This window comes from Seriola dumerili, unplaced genomic scaffold (assembly GCF_002260705.1).
Source record: "Seriola dumerili isolate Sdu_G_001 unplaced genomic scaffold, Sdu_1.0 BDQW01000177.1, whole genome shotgun sequence".
Taxonomy (NCBI): domain Eukaryota; kingdom Metazoa; phylum Chordata; class Actinopteri; order Carangiformes; family Carangidae; genus Seriola; species Seriola dumerili.
Genome location: NW_019174432.1, coordinates 1,140,114 through 1,166,516, shown reverse-complemented (window position 1 = coordinate 1,166,516; position 26,403 = coordinate 1,140,114). Strand labels below are relative to the sequence as shown.

The window sequence follows — 26,403 nt, the reverse complement described above, 5'->3', positions numbered from 1 at the left end:
TATAGAACCTGCAAGTGGGGAATTTGATACCATCTCAAAATTATACTCTTCAGGTTGTATGGATGTCATTCGTTGTCAGTTTCAGCTTTCATAAATCTTTGGTAGAATACATACTGTAAGGAATTCAAGACAGTACACTGTGCTGGACAAACTGCCCCTCATTACAGCCTGACAAAATATAAGCTGCCTCTAAGTGGTCAGAAAGCTATGTTAGCAAAGAAAGCAAACCTAAATAGATGTGGTTTTCGATGTAAAGCTGAGGTCCGACGTTTCTGTGTGGTTACCAAGTGGCGCCAAATGGCCATCACTGTGTATAAACAGGGGCCATTTTTGTGCTGAGTATCCCCTAATTTGATCCCCACATATCATCTTCCTTTCAAAGTAAAGAGTTTTTAGGGAGAACAAAAAAAAAAAATGCAGTCATGCACTGGAACGATGCTGCTGTGCGGTGGCGGATGCAGCCATTGTTGCAGAGTGGCGAGGGGTGGATGGGGGATGCTACCAGCTGTGTCAGGTCAGTATCAGTAATGTGCAACTGAGGTGCTGCATATGACGGCTCGTGCTAGAGTGCAGATAAAATGCTATGTCACAATCAAGGTTTCTTGTGCACTACTCAATGCAACGTGGTGATTAAACTCAAAAATGTGTATTCGCAGCCCACCCCACCCCTCAACTCTTCTCAGCACAGGCTGCATTGAAACCTGTCCTCCCAACACAAACCAATGATCTCATGGAGCTGAATAGTTTCTTCAGGCCGAGGCCACACTTCAGCAGCTACTGGCATTCATAGAAAAGATGAAAAAAAAACCCTTCAACCATCATTTCTGCTGGGGCTTGCGAAAGATTTGTTCATGGAGTGACACCTTAACTTTCATCTGCTGATCACAAAGTTCATCTCAACCGATTTCACATTAAATTTTTTCAAAAGGATGCAAATTCAAATGAATATGTTAGAGGTCAGGAAATGAAAACATGAAACATCAACTCTCCGGCACATGACTACACCCCAAAACTATTTGCTGCCTTACAAACAGTGGCCAAGCAGCTTAAAATTTCAAATAAACACTTGGCACTGAGGAAAAAGCTTCATATTTTAATGACTTCTACTCAACACAAAGTTGGCCGGTTGATCCGAGGTTAACCCAGCTCCAGCCAAGTGCACTTGTCATGTTTTGGAGGGGGGTGGGGGGCAGGGAAAAAAAAAGAAGAAGCTGGGAACATGAGATGAAGGGGTGCTTCTATGATGACCAATCATTCATTCATTCTTTATATTCATTTTTCAAAAGCCTTAAAATAGTTGCTAGTTGGCCTAAACCAAGAACATGCAACTTCAAAGGCGGCGTTGATGACGGCTACATAGTAACAGGCTACAGGCGGCGGGACGTGTGGGTGAGTTTACACGCTGCTACGGTCAATAAAAACAAACATATTCCGCTATTAAAACCAACTTTTTTCGGATGTAAAAGTCGCTATTTGACCAAAAGTCGCCGCTGGAGCGGATAAACAGACAAAACTAAAGCCCAAGTAGTAGTAGTCGCAGCCTTGTTGCTCTTGTAAAACGTGTAAAGCTTGCTCCGGTAAAGAGGAAAAAAAAAAAGTTTACAAACTTCTTGGAAGCGGTGGACGGTTTATCACTTCTTTTTTTTTTTTTTTTTTTAAGGAAACCCGTTCTCTAAAGTGTGCGTTTCAAGATGAGGGCAGTTAACAGTGAGGAGTGATCGCCAGACATCAACAAAATAACCTGCAAGAGCATGTTTTCCCTGTGAATGAATTCCACAAGATAGGAGCCATCTTGTGACCGCATATGCTTGCAAGCTTAGTACCATCCTCACACTGCCTGCATACACACACATATACACACACACACATACACACTATATACAACTCTTGTCAACCCCCCAGCCCCCGTGGAAAAAGTTTTACGAAGGGCAGCTTGGTGAAATTACACCCCGGGTCCCGGTAGTGTTACTCGGGACTGCTGCTTGTCATTCCCCCGTAAGAAAAAAAAAAAAAAAAGACACTTTACACGTACTTGAACGATCTCCCCCTCCGCGCTGATAGTGGCTCCTGCTTTGGAGAACCGTCCTTGCAAGCCAGTCGTGTAAGTAGTATAATCTCCATTGGGACTGGACTCGAACAGAACCACTTCCACAAAGGCAGTGTCCTTGGCGAAAACGGTACCAAGAGAAGCGGCGACCACCAAGATCACCAGGACCACCGAGTCGGGTACGCGATCTGAGCCTCTCCTTGGTAAAATCATCATCTTGCCGGCTGGATCTGCGCCGATCGGGACATAATTTCACACGGATTAATTAATCGGGTGAAGGTAATTGAAACCAGGTCTATGCGCGCTACGGGCGATGCGTCAAAAGAATCAGAATTGTGCAATAAGAGCTGAGCCTGGGCTGAAGCGTGTTATTTCACCACTGCAAGCCTTGTCAATTACATTGCCTGCAAACGCTCCCTCTCTCTCTTTCTCCCTCCCTCTCTCCCTCTTTCTTTCTCACCCCCCCGCTCTCCTCCTCCCCCTCCTCCTCCTCCTCTACAAAGCGGATCTCCTTTGATCTCCAAACACGTGATTTTTTTTTTTTTTTTTTAGTTTTTTTTTTTTCCTCTCTCTCAAAAGGGTTATATCCCCACCCACCAATCTTTCTGACCCTCTCCCTTGCACTCCCCATTCTGAAGTGCCAGCACTCAGTTAAGGAGGCACCGCGGACTTCGCTGAGCAGCGACGGGGGGAACTTATTGTTTGAAAAATCATCAAGTTACGCGTTTAAGGTTGAGTTATTTCAGTTTTACCGTCTTGACTATGAACCGGGGACTACATTTTCAGCCACTGTTGAAATCCCGGGCGGTCCGGCGGCATTTTTTCCCGAGTTTGACACGTTTTTCGCTGTGGTGCCACCTTAAAACAAACACTACCCTCCTCAGGACGCTTCATGATTTAACCGGGCTAATTTTTCAATCAGATTCCGATATGCTCCCCTACAGTTTACAATGTAGTTAGGCTAACTGTTTGCAACATCTCACTTTAAACGAGCTGTGCAAAGTTTATTTTCCTTTTTCTTGATGCATTCTGTTCTGACAGGAATAAGGAACGTTTACCAACAAGAAAATCAACTTTTACTATCTATCTATCTATCTATCTATCTATCTATCTATCTATCTATGTATCTATCTATATATCTATCTATCTATATATCTATCTATCTCTGTCCTCATATCTCTTTAGAAATTGAATCAATACTTTGCTCAGTTATACACAAGGCAGTTCATGTGCACAACACATAACTGCACCAGTCTTTAGACAGATGGGTCTTCAATTAACTTGCCTTTGATCTCCAGAGCCGTTGTGCTCATCACTACAGGCCTGACAAGCTAATCACACATCATTTCAGGCATTTTACAAACCTCAAAATGTTTACAAGCAATTTGACATGATTTCTATCTACAGAAAGTTAAATTTGTGGCCGGTTTGAGACGTTACAATGGCGAGCGAGCTTATGATTCATCGTGCATTTATTGAGACGCATCAGCTTTATTATGCTCTTTGCAATTGGCAGAGATCTTTTATTCTTCTTTTAAACAAACTGTTGCTGTTATTCACTGCAGAGGAAGGCAGTTATTTTTCAGTCGTTCTCTGTTCGGAATAAAAAAAGTCTATTGTGAAACTTGCATGCAGAACCGTTCCTGGAGAACACGTCTCAGACCTTTCCTTTTCAGCGTGTGAGAGCGTTCATTATGTGTCTGCAAATAAAGCACACTGTGTCCTGAAAGAACACAGACACACTATCTTTTTATTCCCCACAAAAGAAGATGATTTGAATCTTTGTGCGACTGAACAATTCATGGAAAGAGCACATAGTGTACTGTGCTATGTAATGAATGAAGGTTACATCTTGAATTGAGTGGACGATATAATGTTGAGTATAATCTCTCAGTTGAAAGAAAGAAACTTGACATTTGTCAAAATATCACACAATAATAATGTATGAAATTGGAAAATGGAAAGGCCTGTTTCCAATAGTTGCAAAGAAAACACTCAGGTGTTTTTAAGCTCCCAAATGAAGGGTGAGCTCTGCACAGTGATAGATGTCCAAAAAGGCCCAGAAAACAAGGTCTCATCTTGCTGTCAGCTGTGTGGCAGTGTGATTATGAAAACCAACTGTGAGGACTTTTTAGGTCAAGAATGCAGCCGCCTCTGGAAGAAAGCGTGATGGTCAACATGTGTTCAGACTCAAAAAAAAGAAAAGAAAAAAAAAAGGCTGAGTGGAAAACAATTCAAAGCCGAAACGTTAGAAGTTCTTCAGCACCTCCAGCATGACAATAATTTACAGATCACATTGGACGTCACTCTGTTTTATGAATCCTGATCCACACCACATGTGCCATATCAGTCTTGTGACACTTAACTCTGTTTCTATTTCTCTCGCTCTCACACACAAAATCAAATGCAGATACATTATGACTCTAAACGGATAAATCCATAAATGATGGGACTTTAAAGGCACAATGCCTGCAAGCTTAATGATGAAGTGAAATTAGATTTACTAATGGACCACAAAATGCATTAGGGCAACAAGTTACAGTGATCCAATTACTGTCAGAAGGTCTTGTTCCTCTTTAACTGCAAGTCTGCCCTCTGCTGGTTACTGCAGGATTTCAATCCACGAGAGATGTTTAAAGCTGCAATGCCACTTTTGTAGTTCCCTAACTTAAATGTTCACATGGTTTACTTCCCAGATTATTTAGCAGTGTATGGTGACCATGTGGCCCTTTTTTTTCTTCTTTTTAAATATATTGTGATGAGAATACGCCTCATTATCTTTCCAGATAAATAGTTGACCCCCCACCCCCCCTGTATGAGGTTGTCATTCGACAGCAGCTGTGGATCCTCTCCTGACGCTCCAGTCTCTCTCTGCACCAGTGTTTAAACTCGGGGCCACCCTGAGAAGAATCAGCTGTCTGCTTGTTTAGGCTGAGAGAGTGCTGAGAATAAGGATGACTTTGAGGGATGATGGCTGGCCTGACTCTCTGCTTCACTGTGCCATCTCTTCCAATTGGCTGTTCTGTGAGGAGATATCCGTGGGGTTTTCCTTTTTCCAGTTGAACATGGAGTGAGACTCATTGGCTAATTTAAGACATTTCACGTGATACTGCAGAGCTGAACCGCTCTTTCCGCTGCTCTTTTCTCCTTTAGTCAAACACTCGCTTCTCTTTCCTTTCTTTTCTGACTCTGGCTAGAGCTGAAGAAATAGGCAATTAAGCAAGTATTTAATCAACAGGAAAAAAAATAACTATTCTGCACTATTTTGATAATCGGTCAAGTGTTTTAAGTCAAGATACAAAAGATTACCTGATGATTTGCTGATTTTCCTTGTTTTATGTGATTTTAAACTGTTCTGTCGGAGCAAACAACCGCCACTTTGGATCTCACAAATTCAAATGGCCATTTCAATTATTGTCAACATATTTTGGACCAAACAATTACTCTATTAATCACAAAAATAATCATCAAAGTAATCGATAACAAAAATAATGCTTAGTTGTCGCCCTGACATACTGCTGATTTCTCCCAGTTTTACCCAACACAGATGTTTATTTTGTAGATGAACTCATTTTAAATGTGGCAGCGTCAAGGGGAATACAATCATATAAATACTTGTACGAAAATAAAACTGTCTTTAATTTATGTTGGTGGATGTTTGCTTAGTTTTCAGCATCATTATTTGCTTTAATGGTGTCCTCGTTTCTGCAACCTTATCTGTTGTCCCATTTACTGTGTCCAAGTCCTCACGTGTCTGAGCAGCTTATCCCCGAGCTACGTCACTCTTTGACAGATTTAGACACATCATTATTATTTAACTGTAATGATACTCATTGTTTCTGTAAATTGTTTCTGTCATCGTGAATAAGGATTTGTCCTTAATCGACTTGCCTGGATAAACATATAAATATGAAATAAACACCAGATCACGGGTTACTAATAATATCCAAAGGGAACATTTGAATGTTTGATCAGTCCTTCAACGCTGCACTATGTGTACCAACCGGGCTCCCAGCCTCTGTGAATTGTCCCTTTGTTGGCATGGTGCTGACGTTATGTTTTAATGAAGGAAGGAGATGATGAGGAGGGGGAGCATTTACATTCATGGCTCCCAGAAGAGCGCATCACTGCAGCATATTATTACATAAAGCAATTAGGGGGCCCCACAGACCCCAGATTATGGGAGATGCTTTCCCCATGACTATTGACTTCAGCCGGCTCAGAGCATGTTGCATGTTTGCAATGATGTCACTGCACAAACCCCAGTGGGAAACTCTCATGAAATGTTTTGAGTTGAATCTTAAGTTGAGAGGAGAGAGGGGGGAAATGACAGCACGGACGGAGGGATGGTGGGGTGTCCTTTGGTAATAATAAGTCTGAGACCACTTTTCCATTCACGGAGATGTGACCTTTGGACCCCGCTCTTTATATCTATATATATGTTTATGGAGTGCCTTCCCAGACAAAATAAGATGTGAAATTAAAGCGGCTGCAATTGATTTATCTATAATAACAATGCATGAACTGACAGCCTGAAAACCATGTGATAATGTGCTGTTAAGTTTCAGCTCATCATAGTCGTCTGGCTCGTAACTTTTACACAACTCTAAATGAACATTAATGTTGCTCCGTAACAGCTGGATGCCTAAATAAGCAACAGTCTGCTTATGACAAAAAAAAATCAGTTAACGTGGGTTTAAAGTGAGACTATGTAACTTATGAAAGAAGAAATGGCACAATCTTAATCTTTAGAAATGAGACCTGAGAAGTTGAGATCATGAGCAATGAAAATGTAACCTTGCTAAATTTAGCACACCCAGGATCTCTGCTGCAACAGCTTTACTTGTTCTGGTAGAAGTAGCTTGTAGTGGCTAATGCTAGCAAACCAAAAACAGATACTGCTGCGTACGTGATACATTTCTTCATCAGTTTGCTCATGTTATGGTTTTTCTCTACTTGTGCTTCTGCTACTCAACATTTAAGCTCAGTAAGTGCACCTCATGATGCTGTCTTCTCAAGAGTGGAGGGAAGTGATAGGAAATGCAAAGTGCCATTTCTGGGAGTTTCTGCTTGTAGGTGATAAAAGTTGTCACAGCATCCACCCATTAGGCATAATGTAAGTATCCTCCTTAAAGTGAGACTGTGTAACTTTTAAAAGAAGAAAAAACACATTGTTCTTCTTACCAATAAAAAGTTGCATTATAAGCTCCTGCTAATTTTAATATAGTCAGGAGTTTTGCTACTGCAGACATACTCCATCTAGTATTACCAGTAGCTTATGGTGGCTAATGTATGCTAACATTAGCAAACCTTAGCTAGATGCTGCTTGAGCACTGTGTCAGTTCACTGATAATATACTCTTTTCTACTTGCTACTGTTATACATGGCACAAAACATTGTCTCATTATTGTCACTTATGGCCACAGTGCTCATTGTGCAGCAGAAGTACAGACTTACTTTAAATGAGTAAATAACATCACATAGAAATCAAAGACTTAAAATTAAAGAGGAGCCAAACAAAATAACTCCAGGGATAAAACATAAGATAATACTTGGACTATCATGTGTTAGAGAAGTTGTTTATGATGCAGAGTGTACTTTTTCTTAGTGAAAAAGCAGAACCAGGCTATGATAACATTTGATGAAGACCATAAGATGCAGCCGAATGCTCTGAAAAAGCCAACAAGTGGAGCTTGAGTAATTTTGTTTGAGTCAAAGTTTTACTATGCATTCTTGAGAATATTTCTCTTACACCAGAACTATAAAATCAGCTGTTTTAATGTTGATGTTTAGAGTTTTGTCCACATTTGTTTCACTTATCATGACAATGACAATCAGGCCAAAGAATCTGAACATAACAGAAAACACAAACATGTGGCTTTCTCTGCTTGATATCTGAAAAGTTAATTAAGCAGTGCTTTATAAAAGTAATTTTATCTTATTGAAGTTCTGGTCAGACAATTATAATTACAGTATCAACTTTACAGTGGACAAACGATAGCATCAATCACTTACTTCTTTTTTTTTTAAAAGTGTTCTCCAATTTTCAAACAGCCCATAACTAAATGTTACAGGCTTTGAAGACCTAACTATTCAGGGGCTGGGCCCTTTCCTTTCCCCTCGGATCTGGCTCGAGGGTGAAAGTCGACTTTGAAGTGCAGACTAAACCAGGGGGAGGTATTTCAATAGGCCCCTAGTTCAGTCAAGGGGTAAAGTTGCAGCCATAAGGGGGGAGGGGGAAAATGAGAGAGGAAAAGGAGTGAGGGAGAGAAAGAGACGAGTCTTTTGAAATGAGGCACCTGTACATTTGAGGCTTGCAAGAACAGGTATGTTCCCAGAGGTTAGGGGCTTTGGAGAATTCAAAGTCATTTCAGTCAGCTCCAACACTCATAATCTGTTCTGAGAAGTGAGGAGGATAGGGGGGATATGATGTTGATACACTCACACAGGCGTGAACATGTTCTCAAAAGACTGGATGGATGGATGGATGGAATCTGTACACACACACACACACACACACACACACACACACACACACACACACACACACACACACATAGCAACAAGACAAAAAAAAAGGAGAACAGGGTGGTGATTTAAACAAATGTGTTGGCTCACTTTGCTTCTATTACAGGAGCTGAAATCTTCTATTCTAGTGACAGGGCTGTGAACAGTGTAGAAACAATATTTAGGTCAGCAAAGAGAGAGAGAGAGAGAGAGAGAGAAAGTTAGTGGCTGATATCCTCATCAATGATGAAAGAGCAAAAAGAGTAAGTAGAGTAAGTGCCTGGTGGCGACATGATGGGAAAGTGGCGACCCCTCAGGACAGTGTGTGTGTGTGTGTGTGTTTGTGTGTTGGTGTGTATGTACATGCACAATACTGTGTCTGTTTCCATGCTTGGTAACTTCCTCCACTTTACAAATCTCAACTGTTAAAGCTGCATTGTCCAAGATTTTTATCTAAATATCCACTTGTATCATAAACATAATTTACATCTGTTTCTATGGTAACTGGCAAGAAATACTGACGCACCAGAAGTTTGATTCAACTTTACCTACTTGGTAATGCAGTTTGTTTTTTTTTGTGATTTTGCGTAACAAAAAGAAGCGTGACACAAAGGGTACACATCGTGGACAGACATGTAAATGACAACAAAAACAATAAACACTGCATAACTCACAAATGCATAACTTGTGAGTGTGTGTGAGTGAGTAGGATCACATTACAGTTCAATTTACAGGAGCTAAAGCCCACTAAGTTTTTATCTCTTACCGACACTTGAAAATGACCGACTTTCAGTCACTCTGTCTCATTTGAATTGATCTCCTCTGTCACCTCCTCTCTCTCTCTCCTAACTCCCCTCCCTCACTAACTCCCCATCACTCTCTCTGATGGTTCAACAGAAGCCTCCCGTTTGACTGCTCCCTTACTGCTTCTGACTGCAGGCGCAGATCATCACTCTGAGGAGGAAAACAATGCGTCACGGCACCAAATCCCAAACATCTAAATCCCCAAATGAAAAGCCGGTCTGCTCGTCACACATGCTAGTCTCAAAGAGGGGGGATGTTTGGTTTGCGTGAGAGGACATGCTGACATGGTGCAACACTTTGCCACATGTGCCACCCAGTGGTTGGGTGGCAGTAAGAGATGTAAGGACGGGGGAGGTCGGCGTGAGGGCTGACTGGAGAACTGGTCGGGGAGAGAAATGTGGTTCACCGTGACTGAAAACAGATCATCTTCCCTCCTGGGTCTCTTTGATGTCTGTGAGACTTATTTTGTTTTCTGCTGATTTTGTGGTAGTGGGTGCACACGCACACTTGCTCATGGACTCGCACAGGAGAAGGAGACATCAAAGGGACTTCAGTTCAGACTAGCAAGCCGGTAGACGTAAATTCAGTTCCCCTGGAGAATCAGATCTTTGTATGAAGCAGCGGCTCATCGAGTTATTACTTTACTGTATTGAATTCATTAGAACTTAACTAGATTTTCAACTCAGATATGGGCCAAGTCTCTGAAGTACAGTAAGACAAGCCTCTTGTTTGTTCTTTATGTCCGTAAACTGCAATAGTTATGATTTAAAGTTCATCTTTGACCTTAGAAACAGCAGTTAACAAAATAATCTCACCACCACATCCTCTCAGTAACTGTTTTGGAGCTGAAGATCCCATTACACAATCTTCCTCAGTTGGTGGAGTTTTCCCAGTTTGGGGCGCGAACTCCTTGTGGTGAGATTATTTTGTCAGCAGCGGTAGTTATGATGCTGCACCATTAACAACAGTTTTATGCATCACAAAGAGCCCTGAAAGGTTGGCTGGAATAAGGTCATGTTACCACGTCAGGATTCAGCAACATCTGAAAGAGAATCTGATGACAGTTGCTTAGCTAACTAACAACATTTTCTAGCTTTAAAGTAGCCATTTACAAACTATAACTCCCACTGCTCTCATAACATCAGCTGCAGAGGAAACTACTACTGAACACTCCCTGCTCAGAACCACACGGCAGACAGTTGGTGAACTAGCTGGTGAACACAGCGGAGCTTTTGGCAGCTGAATAGCCAGGTATTTCCCTCAAAGGTTGGCAGAGAGACCACAATAGAGACCAAAATCAGAGCTGAAAGAGAGTGAATACGGAACATTCGTTTGCTGGGTGAACAGAAAACACAGCTCCGCATGAAAGCCAATGTCTTCATAGCTGCTGGATGAGTAAATAATCAACTGCAAACTTAAAAGGTGATGTCAATGTTGTGTTCACAAGCTGTTTCTACTGCCCTCAAGTGGTGAAAAAATAAATCAGTTATGGCAGGTCTAACTCTGATCATTACTTATTTAGCAATGATTATTTAATGTTATAGAAAAATACTTCAGATTTCAAACTAAATTTTCAAGGGTTTTAAATATTTCTCAGTCCTTCCCTTGTGCTCTGCTCACTCCTGAATAGTGTGTTTTAGCTAGCTCACTCAACCAGTTGGTCATCCCTATTTTCTTACACAGTTTATGGACACATCTCCTCAAAGAACACACAAGGATGAACAAAGGCACTACACTTCCCCCTCATCTTTTCAGAAACAGAAACTAATAATGTGTACAGGGTGAAGTCACAGCTGCTGGTGTAAATCATTTTTGATATTCTTTGCTGGTACACGGCTGTTTGAGTTTAATCTGACATATATATATATATATTTCTGTAGTGGTAGTTTCAGAGCATAAAAGTCTGTTGCATCATAAGGCTCTGGTGTTGTATAATGTATTGTCTAAGCTACTGAGGCAGTGTTAAGACGGCCTGCTCAGCTGTATTTTAGCTTCAAGCCATCAAGAGTTTTGGGGAATTACTACATGAGATGTGGTGGTTAAACAAAGGTGATCCATCCACTTTTTCAGTTTTAGAAGTATAAATGGGTGTAGAACTTTCCAGCAAATTTCCACTGGAGTCGTCATAGACAAAGTTCAGTGAAATATCTGTGAAGGGATGTGTGTCATCTTTCTTTTAGGAGATACTGATCCCAGTTCAACATTTCAAAGGAAAGTCAGATTCAATCATGTCAATTTTAGCAAATAAACATTATGTCTCCGTGTCAAACCGTAAAAACGCAGATCTGGGATAAAAGCAACTCAACTTGTTGGATGCAGAAATGATATTCTACAGCTGTCCACCATATGGCAGAAATGATTTCCCAATTTTAACAGCTTGAATGAGAAGTCACCCATTATATTATTTTTGTCATGAAATTTTTCAGCATTTTTTGTAGGTTTTGTAATTTTGTGACTATGAACATCTCTTTTCCCTGCGCTGTATGACAAGTTATTTTAAGAGTGAAAACTTTTTTTCTATCTATTAAAAAAAACAACTCCTCAGCTCAAGAAGGGTTTTGTTGTGTCACGTGTAATGTGCCGTTACAAACACCAGAGGGCAGTAAGACACATGACTTCTCCATGGTCCGTTCATTGCCAGACTTGAACCAGGCAAAATCATAAGTGGGACAAGTCAGGTAAAAGGTTAATGTTAAGCCGTACAGGAGTCACATATCTGAGTCTGACGCTGACTAAAGGGGGAGGAAGTGACAGTCATGTAGGAAGATGCAGGTTAGAATAAATAGGAGATTACCCTGAGTCTCATGTCTGCCTCCTTGACTCTATGTTGCATCAGATCATTGTTGAATCATAGTGGAGAGATGATGCAAACAAAATCATTTCCTGTGTTTCTGCTGATATTTAATCCATTTCCTCTGGCACACCATATCTTGTACATACACTATCACTTTATTATTGTGTCTCTTCTTAAATGGGACAAATTACAGAGGTTAGCTTGTTAAATTAGTAGATTTAGGATCTGATTCAAGTGTTGAATATATGTGTAAGTTTATGTAAAGTAGGCCTGCGCATCACTTCTGCTGTATCTTACATAGGCAAATTTCCAAATATACATACTCTCTGCAGATAAAATGTCTGACAGACTGTGTAGCAAGTGCATGTTAAAACCCTGCAATGACCATCAAGTGAACACAGCAGCATCAACAGGTTGTGGTGAGGCTCCTGCATCATCTTGCCCTCCTGTATCTGAACATTACAGCGTTGTTGCTGGCAAATAGAGTTGTTGTTGTTATTGTTGTTGTTGTTGTTAGTCTGCCAGTACAGTGAGAGCAGAGTAAATGTGGCCTGTCAAACAAAAAGAGCGCTATGTCAGCTCTCTGTACTAACAAAGCACGGCTTATCCCGGGCGGACAAAGTGCTTGCAGAGACCCTAAGACAATTATGGGGAGGACAGACAACAAGCACTGTTCCACTGGTTGGATTTAGGTCAATTTAAACTGGAAGATGTATTTGGCCTGATTGTTTTGTGTCCTATGATGTCTCTTAATTAATGATAGATGTGTCATTGGCGGCAGAAGCTGCATAATGGATGGATTAATTAAAAATTTGTGATGCATCATGGACAAGAATGATTTCTTTAATCCAAGAGCAGGGACACCTCTGTGCCACTGAGGACCGTTGGTGTCTCTCTAATCTGTTTTATTGCCGCTTAAACAAAAAATATATATGCAAAATGGTACCGTATCTCTAGATTGGCTGACACACAGGTACATGCCCTCACACACACTCAGATTAATAGCCAACTGGTTGTAGACTAACTGGTGTCAAGAATTCAGAATGAAGTTACTGAGCGAGTCACTGCAACATCACGCTTCACGGTTAAGATGGAATGACACTGCAGTAACTCGACAGTGCTGCTTTCTGCAGGGCTGCAACGGCTCTCACTCCTGCACAGCACTGAGGTGCAAAGTGGAAATGACAAGAGAAAAATGCACAAGAGAAAAATGCACAAGAATGCATTTTCTGACATTTATGATAGTGCTGAACAAAGGAGAGATGTGACAGGAAACAGCAATGGACAAAAAGTAAAAAAAAAAAAAACACAGAGGATAAATAAGAGGCAGAGCAGGAGATAGAGATGGAGGGTATGGGAATGCTCCAGGCCGAACAAACACCCCAGTGGATCGTGGGTAGGCAGTGAGCAGGCAATGGGGAGGAGGCATAGGCAAACACATCGACCCACCGCCCCCTGCAGCTGGCTGCCTTCCCAGGGTGTGACCCCACTCACCTCTATTATCCAGCCCGGCTTTGCCCTATAACACCACTGTTTACACCGGTGCCCGCCCCGGTGAGCACACACGGGCGTTTACTGTTTACCCTGCATCCCATGCCTTCACTGTAGAAACCAAGAGTCTTAGAAAAGACAAAAAAAGCAAAAAACAAACCATGGTCAGTTGCAGACAGCAGCCTCTCATTAAACATGCACTTGTATTTAGTTCTTAATTAAATCATGAGTGCTGGAGCTGAGACATGCTGTAATCTAATAATATTGTTTTTAAATCAAGGTTATAATTATAATGAAGGGAGAATGCAAGTGTAGGATGTGACTGATGATACAAGTAAAGCAGCCAATAGTTAATATCATGCAAATATCTTTAAATTGACTGTTTTCAAGTCATCAAACACTGATTGTCAGGACTCCATCCACATACATTCTGAAACTGAATCCTCACAGATAAAAATTTAAGGATGGGTAAATAATTGGTCTGCCACTGAAAAGGTGTGGTGGCTCATCCTGCCACATTCTGTTAAGTTTAAATGATCAGTTAATTTACAGAGATATGTACCCAAATATATAAAACTGGCTGATGAACTAACACTTATCTGCAGGTTTCTACAGGCTGATTCTATGAAGCTGTTACCAGGGAGCATCACACTCACGATAAGAACTTTTATCAAATTGAGCACCTCACCTAAAACACACTGAATTATTAATATTATTGCAGCTGGTGCAGCGTAATCACTGCCCGTTGTCTTGCCAGAAAGTCACACAATCAAAATAAAAATGATCAAATAAATTTGTGCAGTTCTTGACAGGATAGAAACGACTGGCATAGCTTGAAACCAAAATGTATTAATTCAATAACATTACCTAAACCAAGCTTGACGTAGTAAGATGTCTGTCTCAGGAAGAAAAGGGCAATGAGACCAAACATAAAAGCTGCCGACAAATGACATACCACAATGTACTGAGACACAAAAGTACATACGCCCTCATTCGGCACAGCAGTTTAAATACCACAGGGTGCAGTTTTAATCTGGAAGCCCTAGTTAAATCTTGCATCGCAGCTATGTCACCATCTGGAAGAAATAAGGGCAATTTACACGCCCTGAGATGCTTTCTGATGCTTTTGGGATTGGTCCATTTTAGAGGATCCACCCACCTTAATCACAGTCTCCATGGAGGATCCCGACATCTGCATTTGTAAATGTATCTGTATTTGCCTGTGTGTGTGTGTGTGTGTGTGTGTGTGTGTGTGTGTGTGTGTGTGTGTGTGTGTCTTAAGTACTGGTTGAGCCGAGTCTAGCAGCCAGGGCAGACTATACATAGATTTAGCTGTGCACACAGTCCCTCTCAGAGCCTCCCAGGGAAGATTAACTGAATCCAGGATGTGTAACCAATGATTTATGGCTGACACTGTAAATACAGCACATACATCAGTCTTATGTTAACACTCAAAATATAATGTCTCTTGAAATGAATAAACACTTCTTCCAGTGGTTTCTACTGTTTGTTTCTACATATTTGTACTTCTTTCCAATACAACAATTCCTCTGAAAAATGGTTTTATTTGTGCTAACCTAATATAAATGCTTATAATGTGCCTTTTAAATCATGCTGACTCCAATAAAGCTTTCTACCCTCCCTTTACTAACAGTAATGGACCAGCTGGAGTTCACTCTGAAACCAGATGCAAATGCTCAACTTTTTTGTTCATACCAGTGGGGATTTCTCTAAATAATTAGTTGTGCTGAAACTTTACATCCCTAAAAACCACAAGGATAGAACTGTGTTTGCTAAAACTTGTTTAATCAATCCCAAGCTACTCAAGTTCTACCTCTTAGTGAGATGGAATAGGGATTTAAGAGACACTAAAAGACATCTAGTGCTTTGACTCTGGAATATAGGCCTAATATAATAATATAAGATAAAATCATAAAATACAACCATTCAAGCATATCTAAATATCTAGCAGAAACAAAAAGCGATAGTTTGGCATTCTGGGAAATATTTGCTTCCTGGTGCTGAGTTAGATGAGAAGATACCACTTACATCAAACGTTAAGCTACAGCTAGCGACTGGTTAGCTAAACTAGCTTGGTGTTGTTTAGTCAATTCAGTTTCTGAATACAAAAACAACAATTTGCCATTTTATGGGGGTTGTATGCCAGTCCATTTCTTGGCTCTGAGAGGGATTAAACAAACAAGATATAACATCTTAATTAGTGATCTTTAGAGGGTCTAGTCTGCAGATTTGCTACTTTTGGAGAAAGCTGCCTTTGTACTAAGCTACACAAATTAGCTTCTGGCTGTAGCTTCTCCAAGGGAAAGCCAATAAAACAGAGTGATTCTACTGGATTTCTGTGTGTGTAGTCATTTGTTGAAGCTGTTTCTTCATTGGAACAGTTGTTTTTAATGAAAAAGAAGTTTCAAGAAGCTCCAGGGCTCTCTTAAAGGCAAAACCTATTCACAGTGCAGTTGAAGGTCTAGCTCAAGCATTCTCCAGATGCACTCCAGAGTCTCTTAAACCAGTCAGGCAGCAAAGACCTTTAAAGTTTAAGAGGGCCTGGCAGTTCCTTGTCTCACACTTGTATTCAATGAGTGTTAATTGTTTGTTCTTACATTGTGCTGTTACACCCATGTAAGCACATCATGTATTAAGAGGATTTTCATTAAGCACTTACAGAGCATTACTTCGTGGTCACAACACTCTGCTCTGTGGGTTAATTCAGTGAGTCTGGTGGGACATTTTACTATGGGAAGTTAGAAAACCAAACACATGATTTGCATTTTAAATGTACAAAATTTTCCCAACAATAGCAATTATTTGACTGTTAAGCTGCCACCGTTCACATTCCCACATTGGTGACTGATACCCACCGGCTATGTACACGGGACAGACTATAGAAAGACAAAAGTATGACACATAAAAAAAAAAAATCCCTCCGGCTATTCTGCAGAAAGTTTTGAATTCTCTAGAGTTTTTACACCGTCATCCCACTCTGGGTTTAACCTAACTTAAAAGCTACACAAATATAGGAGGTCACTTCACTTTTAGCAAATGTGACACTTGTCTCACCAAGACGGGGCATCCCCAACCGACTTTCAAGGTCAAAAATAACTAACTGTTTCATCTTATGACAAAAGGGTAGGTGTATAATATTAATTATTTTTTAACCTTTTTGCTCTCTCGAGTGACATACAGAAAGTTGAAAGTAGGAAATGGTCAAGAGGAAGTTCAAAGTCATGCCTATTTCCCTATTTACTTTGAGGTTTATGGCAATTTATTGTCAGCTTTCGTTAAAGTGGACACAGGAGTTGGACCCATTTGGTATACTGCGGAAAATAAAGGGCATCCTGTATTGAAATCCTGTTTTCTTTCTTCAATACTACACCACACTATGACGCACACACACACACACACACACACACACACACACACACACACACACACACACACACACACACACAGCATCATAAACCCCTGCTCTCACTTTCTCAGATGTTGATTCTGCAGTGCTGGTAAAGCTCTGCAAACAGGCCAGTGTTTGTTCTAGCTGCAGTGGTTACTCCTCCTGAGGTGACAGACGAAAGGGGCAAAGGGCTACAAGCTGTAAACACGGTGGCCAGATACCGTAAAAATGTGAATTCCTGTTTGAGGACAAATACGAGTTTCAGGCAGAGAGCGTACTCGTGAACTGACTGAGGCCTGTTTACTTTGGGGGAGGAGGGGGGGGCACCTTTAGTGGGGACACCTTTATCTGAAACGAGGGGTGACTGTTTGTTGACAAAATGCTCAAAGCCCTCTGAGGAGTTTTTTTTTTTTTTGTGATGGCATGAACAGGTTATTATCATATTGATTCCTATCTTTCACTATGAAGGTCTCCATTCAATACATGTGGTGAGCTGAACAATTCCCCTCTTGTTTTGCTCGAAGTTGGTGAGTGGTTGCTGAGCTATCTCTTCTTGCTGCCACCACATCCCGTTGTTTTCTCTGTATTGTGAAGACCTACTTTTGTTTCTTGTTATGTAATTGTTTTTATCAAACAGACTTCTACAGTTTGACGTCAAACCTTTTTTGGGCCAACTTTACATTAAGTTAAAATCTGAACTGTAAAGTAACAAAATGTTGCATCAAAAATGTAGCAAATTACACTATTTCCATTTTTAGAGATCAATCAAAATTTTTGATAATATGAGCATAAATGAATCATCCCGTCATCTATAATGCTGTTGCTTTAATTTAAAATTTGATTGATTTTGTAAATTACAAAATAATGCTAATAATGCTACTAAAATCGATCCGTAAAAGGCATGAAAACTTCCTTTAGAGAGGAATAAAAATGAAAGGACTCACTGACAGAAAAGAAACTGTCAAACACTTGATCAGCACTCCTGTGCAGGAAATAGGAAATGAGCATTTCAGGGAAAGACGTCAGAGTGGTAAAGCTTGTTTTATTTGTGTCACTGGACTACTTCAAAGGTAAGAATGAGGAAACTACACTGTACATGTCAATGAGATGGGAACATAGCATACCCTGCAGAGGCCAACTGACACTACCTTTGATCCATGACTTTAAAAAATAAATAAATAAATAAATAAATATATATCTACTATCCTGAAAAAAACTAAAGCGAACTGGAATTTATGTCCTTTAGCCCATTTGACATAAGATCGAAATCCTCAATGTGACCATTGGCATGTAAAACGCATATAAAGTAATCAGTGCTGTTTGTAGTACAGAGGTTGTAAATACCATACAGAGCTGCAATAAGAACAATGCTGGATCCAAACTCCAAACCAGTGTGTCCACTATCAACACAGTGAAAGTACGCATGGTAAGGGCTCATAGTGTATTGATGTTAACTGTGGACTGAGTGACTCTGTGTTGGGAAAATCTGACGCAACTCCTGGAAACAGGTATGTGAGTATACATTGAAATTCCTGTTTAGTCTATCAAACTGTAAAGTCGGGCTTAAGGGTCTCATGCTGAAGAGAAGGGAGGAGAAGAAGAGGAGAATGAGATGCCTAAAAGGACACATTGTTTACCTTCAACAGGAATTTACGCTAAAGTTTTGATGGGAAATGCCATTTACAAAAAAAACTTAAGGTACTTTAACTTTATAAACTGTGAAACTTCAAATGCAAATTACATCAGCAGGGCGACCAATCACAGGCTGCAAATCTATTGCGTCAGAGCCGCCGGGAGCCTATCAGGTATCACCACGATAGTAGAAAAAGATCGCAGACGCAACCCATCTTGTTCAACAGTTGAGACTTGCCGGTGATCGGACGACCGGGGAAACCTCAGGGTTTCTACTGATTTTAACAAGGATACCCGGTTATTTCTGATTTCAAACAGCGCAAGAAGGATATTCCAACATGGAGGTGGTAGCAACAGGGACCGGAGGAGCCCACAAAGTGCTCCTGATATCCGGGAAACAGACCGGCTCCTCTAGCGGCTCACAGGCAGGCTTCAGCCGGCCCATATCTGTCGTTTTACCGTCAACGGCCAACCAGGTGTCGTCGGATTCAGACTCCAACACGTCTGCGGGGCCGCCGGTACGAAAAAGACAGAGGCTCACACACTTGAGTCCGGAAGAGAAAGCACTTCGCAGGTTAGTTTTACAAAAAAAAACAAAAAAACCCCAAATATCTTCACCATTATATCTGGATGTAACTAGCGTATTTTTACAGCAGTAACCCCGGCCATTGTTCTTGTTACTACTACAGGGACACGCCCAAAGATATTGATCTCTTAGCAGGACAAAAGTAATCCGATCTAACGTTTAAATCAATACACAGAAGAACTGGTTCAATGGTGCATCATCTAATATTGTAAGTAGGTTATCTAAGATGTGTGAAATCGGCCTATCAGGCAGTTAAATCACTAAAACGTAGTTATTCTGTCATCTTTGGACTTTAAACTAGCTTGTCAAAACGCTATCTGAGTGTTTGGCAGGGGCCGGACCCGCCCGGCTCTGCTGTTACAGAGCAGGACACTGATATCCTGGTATGCCTGCGTGGCAGGAACATGGCCGGTGATTGCGCAGTACTGTGAACCCAAGTCATGTCAGGGGGCTTAGTCAGCATCATGGAAAGACTGTGTGTTAAATTCCTGTTTTTTTTAACCCTTCTATTTTTTTTTTTTTTCCCCAGGAAACTCAAGAACAGAGTCGCAGCTCAGACAGCCAGAGACAGGAAAAAGGCCAAAATGGGGGAGTTGGAACAGCAAGTCCTAGAGTTGGAGCTGGAGGTAAATTTGTTATTGTCATAAACACATTGGAGTGTAGTTTGGGAATGCAGACCCCCCCACCCTTATATAAGAGGGAACTATGATTCACCCCCACCTTACCTCCACTCACTTCCCTCATGCCACACACATCACCAGTCTGTCTGACGTTGTACAATTCAAAAACGTATAATCATGCCTTTTTGAATATATAGAACAATTAATGTTTTAGGTATTCCTTGCTTGGTGCAGTTTCTTTTCTAGTTTTAGTTTGTTTCACCCAGCACACTTCATGCATCACTTCCTGATAAACAGCTGTTTCAAGTTTCAGGTCTAAAAGTCTTTGTTTTTTTTCCCTCCTGCAGAATCAGAAACTTCACATTGAAAACAGGCTGCTTCGGGATAAGACGAACGGCTTACTGACAGAAAACGAGGAACTGAGACAGAGACTTGGGTTGGACACCCTTGACTCAAAAGAGAAGGTAAGACAGAGTCAATGGGGGAAGTGGCGTGGGTTGGTTTGCAGTGATTATTGGGTTGTTTTGTTTTTGTTTTTGTTTTTTGTTTTTTTTTGGAGTATTTTTAATTCACCATCTTTCTATTCTTTTTCTCACAGGTTCAGGTTCTGTTGTCCACCGGGAACGACGCAGGTTTGGGGATCGGGTCTTCTGAGTCCGCAGCACTCAGGCTACGTGTGCCTCCGCAGCAGGTGCAGGCCCAGCAGTCACTAAATCTGAAGACTTCCCAATGGATACAGATGGTCCTGACACTACAGACAATGAGGTGAGTCTGACAAAGATTTGTGCTTTGAGATTTAAGTCCTGTTGCAAAGAAAGCTCCATAATAACACCAGAGTCAGGTCATGGGTTACTAGGCTAATCTCCTGTTCTCCCCCTTCTCTAGTCTGATTTGCTACTGGGCATTCTGGACATCCTTGACCCAGAGCTGTTCCTCAAGTCTTGTGAACAGGAGTGCCAGGAGCCGCAGGTGCTGCTGGTCGGAGGGGGGGACCCAGTACCTGCCACCACACCTGCGCCTCTGGGGGCCCCATCAGTTAAGCTGGAGGCCCTTAATGAACTGATTCACTTTGACCACATCTACACCAAGCCCGTGGAGGAGGTGAGCGACGGGCAGTGCAACGACTCGGAGAGCGACACAGAGGAGAAGATCGACGAGGCTGCCTTCCCCATTACTGAGGTGGTGGTCGAGGAGGAGACTGTCTGCATCAAAGATGAGCCAGAGGAAGTGGTCATCCCCAGCTGTGACAGTCACAGTCAGGTGGATGACTTTTTCTCTGCAGCCTCCTCCCCTGCCCTCAGCGGCCTGGATAAGGAAGCCTGCCTGGCGGACACCTACAGTGACTCCGGATACGAAGGGTCCCCTTCCCCTTTCAGTGACATGTCCTCTCCCTTGTGCTCCGAGACGTCTTGGGACGACATGTTCGCTAATGAACTCTTCCCCCAGCTTATAAGTGTCTGAATCCAACCCCTCAGCCCAATAAGTTATAATATATCTAGTTAATATGTAGTGTTCAATAACTACAGTTAAGCACACAATGCTTTATAGTACTATAGAACACCACTGAGCCCACTCATGTATAGGCTAAAGTTAAGCACATAATCTCCTTTTTATTACAGCAGGTCTGTACCGCTGGCAATACTGCATTGCTTTGTGGGAAATGGAGTTCATGACGGCTTACTTTAGCTTCACTTAATTAAAGCAGAGGATTTAAGATTGAGATAAAAATCTTTCACTCACTGTTCAAGATGAAACGTGGGTGGAATCCAGTATTTCTGTAAATTTATAAGGGGAAGGGGGACCGAGCATTTAAATATAACAATTTTATTTATTTGTGTAGCTTCGGAGTCATTGTATGTTCGCATGTAAAAAACGCTATCTTTAAATCTGTTTGCGCTCTCCTTGTAGTCTAATTACTGCATTAAAAAATTTTTTGCATTGCATTTTGTCTCCTTGTTTCAGTTACTGATGATGCTTATAGAGAGAAATTAACGCTTGACAATGCTCAAGATGTCTTTTTTTCCTTGCTATACTGTTTAGATGCAGTGTCAAATTGGGTCATCTTCACTCAATATGCATATGAAAGCAGGATAATAAAAACTGGGTAGGTAATAACTGTGGAGCGGAAACTGCTGCAGAAATCCAGCTGATAATCGACTACATGACAGGAAACTGACGAGATTGTTGAGGTGCTAGTTCCAGCTTTTCAAATGCAGGGATTTTCTGCTTTATCTTGGTAAATTGAACATCTTTTGGATTTTGGATTGTTTGGCAAAGTCCTGTTCACCCCTGGGAAAATTGTCATGAGTGTTTTCCACTATTTTCAGACACATAGACTAAACCAAGTCCCGACTAGACTGTCAGCACTTTCCACGAGATCCCCGGATAAATCAGACATCAGAAAAAATATATATTTATCTTGCCTGACATTCCTTTTAATAGTTGCAGTTCCCATGTGCTACAGGCTACATTCACCACTTCAGGAATTTCTTTAGAGAAGGAAAAATCTCTTGAATGTTCAACGGCCAACAACTCCACTCAAAGGTCATAACCTGTGATGAGAGGTTGCTTGTCAAAAATTGCGTCATTTAAAAGGGTCGCAAGCCAAAAAAGTTGTAGATATTTCTAAAGGTAATTGACAGATTCATTAGTTGCAGCCCTAATGGAAACATGTTCTGACCAGTGAGACTTTGTTTTGCCTACTCAGTTTCATTTAAAAAAAACAACAAAGAATTGAATAACACTGTTTGGTGAACGCCTTTTAAGATTTGTTGGGGTATTTACCATCTTTTAAATCAGCGTTTGTTATCTTGCAATTTAAATTACATCACCGATGTCATTTGATTTCCCCCCTGACATGATAGTGATATCAGCAGCTTCAATTATGCAAATGACGGTTAATTAGACTGGAGAATGTTTACGGTGCTCTTAAGACAGTACGAAGGGGCAAAGGTTAGACTATTTTCTCAAAACAGGTTTATCAAACTAGTTTAACCAAAGTTATTACATGTTATCTTAAACTATGAGATAAATAAAAAAGTTTAACTATTATACTCTTGAATCTCGTGGTCAAATAAAGCATGTTGTTTTCCAGACATGTGCAGACACAGTGTTTATATTCCCTTTCTCTCTTGTGCCAGCAAAACTTGCCTGCTTGTATTACATAACACTTGCAATGTAACCAGGAGTTTCCTGGGAGTCTAACCTGAGACTGTTATATTCTTTTCTTCCCTATAGAAGTAGGTCAGTTTAAGTATCTTTGTGTTTTGGTTTGGTGTGAAGAGAATAGGCAGAAGAGGTGTGGATACACCTTTCCCCCCCGAGGCCTTTACTCTAATCACAATGAGGTGTCATTATGCCTGTTAGGGAAGATAGTTGCCCCTTTTAACTTCCCATGGCTGTGATTGGTATGACCCACCCATTGAACAAAAGCCCCTGGAGTCCTTGTCGTTGTATGAGCTGATTAGATCAGGTTTTCAGATGCAACGCTGATGTAATTGGTCTTAACTCTGCAGGGCCGGTCTGTCTGTCTCTGTTAACTTTAGCTCCAGGACACTGATTGCAAAGCTTTGTATTAGTAATGTCCTCCACTACGATTCACTGCAGCTACTTTAGTTTTTGAGTAGGCGTACATGACAGCAAATTACCAAGAACTGAAGAGGAACAATGAAAAATGTCAACTCAGCGACATAATTGTAATTCGAGCTCCACTTTAGGTTCTTGTGGTGGGTTGTTGGAAACCACACCAGCCTTTGACGTAGGTTCGCCCAAGCTACCGTGAAAAAACTGTGGTGAGAAGTTTACCGTTTCCTGTCTTGTAGCTGCAAACCACAGCAAAGATGAAAACAGCCTTACAGCTGTTCAGCTGAAAGTGAAAAATATCTGCCGCAGGTCTTTCGATATCAGGCTGTAGATTCTGGTTTATTCAGAGACAAATGATTCACTTTTGTTTCCTACTCGGTGGATGTGTATGCCAGTCTTAGTCTTTGTTTTCGTCACCTATTGGTTCGATTCAACAAAGTTCCACTCAAAGTGATTACTAATAATCCAAATTTCCTGCCAAAATTCTCATCCAATGTTGAGATGAAGCTTGTTTTTTCTTTTAACATTACAGGAGATTTTAAAGATGTACCCCCTCCCTAAAGCACCCAAACACATTTCCTCTCAGCAGTTCTGAAACTCAACACAGTTCAGAACTGATATTCAAATCATTAACAGTAAACTGAAGAACACTTGAGGATGTGAAGTTGCTGTTGGGCGCTTTAACAAAATCACAGGCTGTACCTTTTAATACGTATATTCATTCATGTAGCTATTTAAGTAGAAAAGTCACATACTGTTAAGCCATGCACCAACTAGACGTCATCTATGGACATCACGCATCAAGTAATGTGACGTGCATCTTGCCATTGGCCACATTCGGCTTGTTTAACCAACAGAAATGACCCTTACTGATGTGTTGATCTTTTGAACTCCATGTCTTACGATAGAACTATGTCGCCTGTAGTGCTCAGGCACGGTGGGCTTTAACACAGAACAATTACCTGCCGCACCTCAACAATCACACAACGAGTCACTGCAAATCCTAAATCTGTCCGTCCCCCTGTTGGACCAACATCAGAGCCGCCACGTGTACGATACGTACGATTTGTGCATTAATTAAGCCCTCTGTACGATGTTTGATCGATAACTATAAAACTAACCCTAAATGTCTGATCATTTCAACATGTCATACTTATTAGGTTTTTCTTTTGTCATAGTTAGATGGTGCTAAACTGATTTGGAAGCAGCCTGATTAATTGTATGTGAAGTCAGTAAAGTATGACAGATAACTGACCCTGGACCTGCCATAAATGATCTAATCTCATATCTATAAACATCTTGTGAGAGAGCTCCTGTTACCACTTACAACCGCATATGAACTCTATGTGACTGTGTTTCGCAACATCTGTACGGTATGGTGTAAGGGACAAAAATATCTGTAACCTGTTTATTTACATGCTGGGATGCGCAGTCCGTTCTGTAGACTTAAGAATAAACAACAGCTACTCGAAATCCATTTCAATCAGCTTGGTGCATGGATGTACTGTGAACTGGATATAAGCTGTGTCTCAATTCAGTGGCCGCATCCTTCGGAGGCTGCATTTGAAGACAGACTGCGTCACAGCGGTGCGACTAGGCTGTCCCATCCCTTCTTTTCTTGGCCAATGAAGGCTCCAACAGGTGGATCCAGCATGGCCCAATGTATCCCAAGATTCATTGCATGCCGGTACTGAAAATATGGCAATGGCAACAGAGAGCCCGAGGATTACACTTTGAAATGTAAGGGCCTTAAAATCTCAAGTTTGTGTTAATAAAAGTTAAGTGTTGCTAGGTGACACGTGCTTTGTGATGCAACGGTAAGGGCAGATACAGCTGGTGATGCAAAGCAAAAATCCTCCGTAGGTCAGACCGTCTCTATGATGGCTGCGTCCTCCAAAGGACGCCGCCCCTGAATCGGGACACACATTGTCCAAACTGACATGTGAGATGTTTTGAGACCTAAAGACTGAATTTTCTCTTCATTATTGTTGCCTTGACGTTATCGAGACCTGATAAAGACAGACTCCGGATCAGTGTGTTACTCTGAACTAGTATGAAACTAGCCTGGTTGTGGATGTCAAAGTTCGTGCTTAAATTAGAGCCAGATTTGTCTTGCTAATATGACACTGTCGTCACCTATGCATGGATTTGGATAAACCTTACTGCAGGTCTCGAGTTACTGCACTCAGCAGTATTATAAAGAGGATTGCTAGACCTGCACTGGCAGCTGCCGCTTCAATGTAAATCCAGGTTTTACAGTTGGACCTTTCGAGCTCTTCAGACTAAGCAGTGCGCTCAAAATGTAGGGCAACATTGAAACGAAGGGAAAAAGGGTAAATCTGCTCCGACACAATAACAGAGACCCCTTTTAACTGTTGAACTAGTATAACTTCACTTTACCACTGAGACTCTGAGACAAAAGTGAGCAGGAAAAAAAGAAATGTACCAGCTGATCAAACAAGATTTAAAGACAAAGTGAGTCAGGTGAAAAGCAAACAAGAGGTCAAGGCACCTAGAGGCGCAGAACGTGGCTCATGTGACAGTTTTCTCATGTGAGGGGTAGTGGTGATGGTGCTGCGGGGCGGGGGTGAGCTCGGGTCACTCTCTGCAGTTGCGGAGCCTCAAGGGGCTGACAGAGTTCAGTCACCTGACACAAGTGAGGGATGAAAATCGCTGAATCGCCCACCCCCACCCCTTCAGCCTTCTTTATTAAAAGTCAAATTAGTGACTGATCACAAGCTGGGGAGGGGGGTATGGCCTTGGTATTTAGGCCACTTAATGAATGATTCAGCAGCGGAAAAGTGAGTCATCATCTCTGTAATTTCCAGCAAACAACATCTGTCCATCCCTGTTTGCGTACATGGAGGAACATGATTCACCAGCATGTTTAAAAGACAAACTGCTGCTCTCAATCACCGTTTCATATTTGGA

At 41.4% G+C, this 26,403-nt stretch overlaps 2 protein-coding genes across 2 annotated transcripts in view; one reads left to right on the top strand and one right to left on the bottom strand.

Moving 5' to 3' along the window:
• Positions 1-2,343, bottom strand: part of znrf3 (zinc and ring finger 3) — a 77,420-nt gene extending 75,077 nt beyond the window's left edge. Inside the window, exon 1 of the mRNA XM_022752798.1 lies at positions 2,033-2,343. Coding sequence (XP_022608519.1) covers positions 2,033-2,263 — 231 coding nt within the window. The 5' untranslated portion in view covers positions 2,264-2,343. The remainder of the gene's footprint in view (positions 1-2,032) is intronic.
• A 16,540-nt stretch (positions 2,344-18,883) lies between these two features.
• xbp1 (X-box binding protein 1) lies at positions 18,884-21,833 on the top strand. Its single transcript, XM_022752795.1, is given in 6 exon segments — positions 18,884-19,258; positions 19,800-19,896; positions 20,238-20,354; positions 20,489-20,569; positions 20,572-20,655; positions 20,776-21,833. Coding segments are annotated over 6 exon segments (1,191 nt in total). The 5' UTR covers positions 18,884-19,022; the 3' UTR covers positions 21,352-21,833.
• Positions 21,834-26,403: the final 4,570 nt, after the last annotated feature.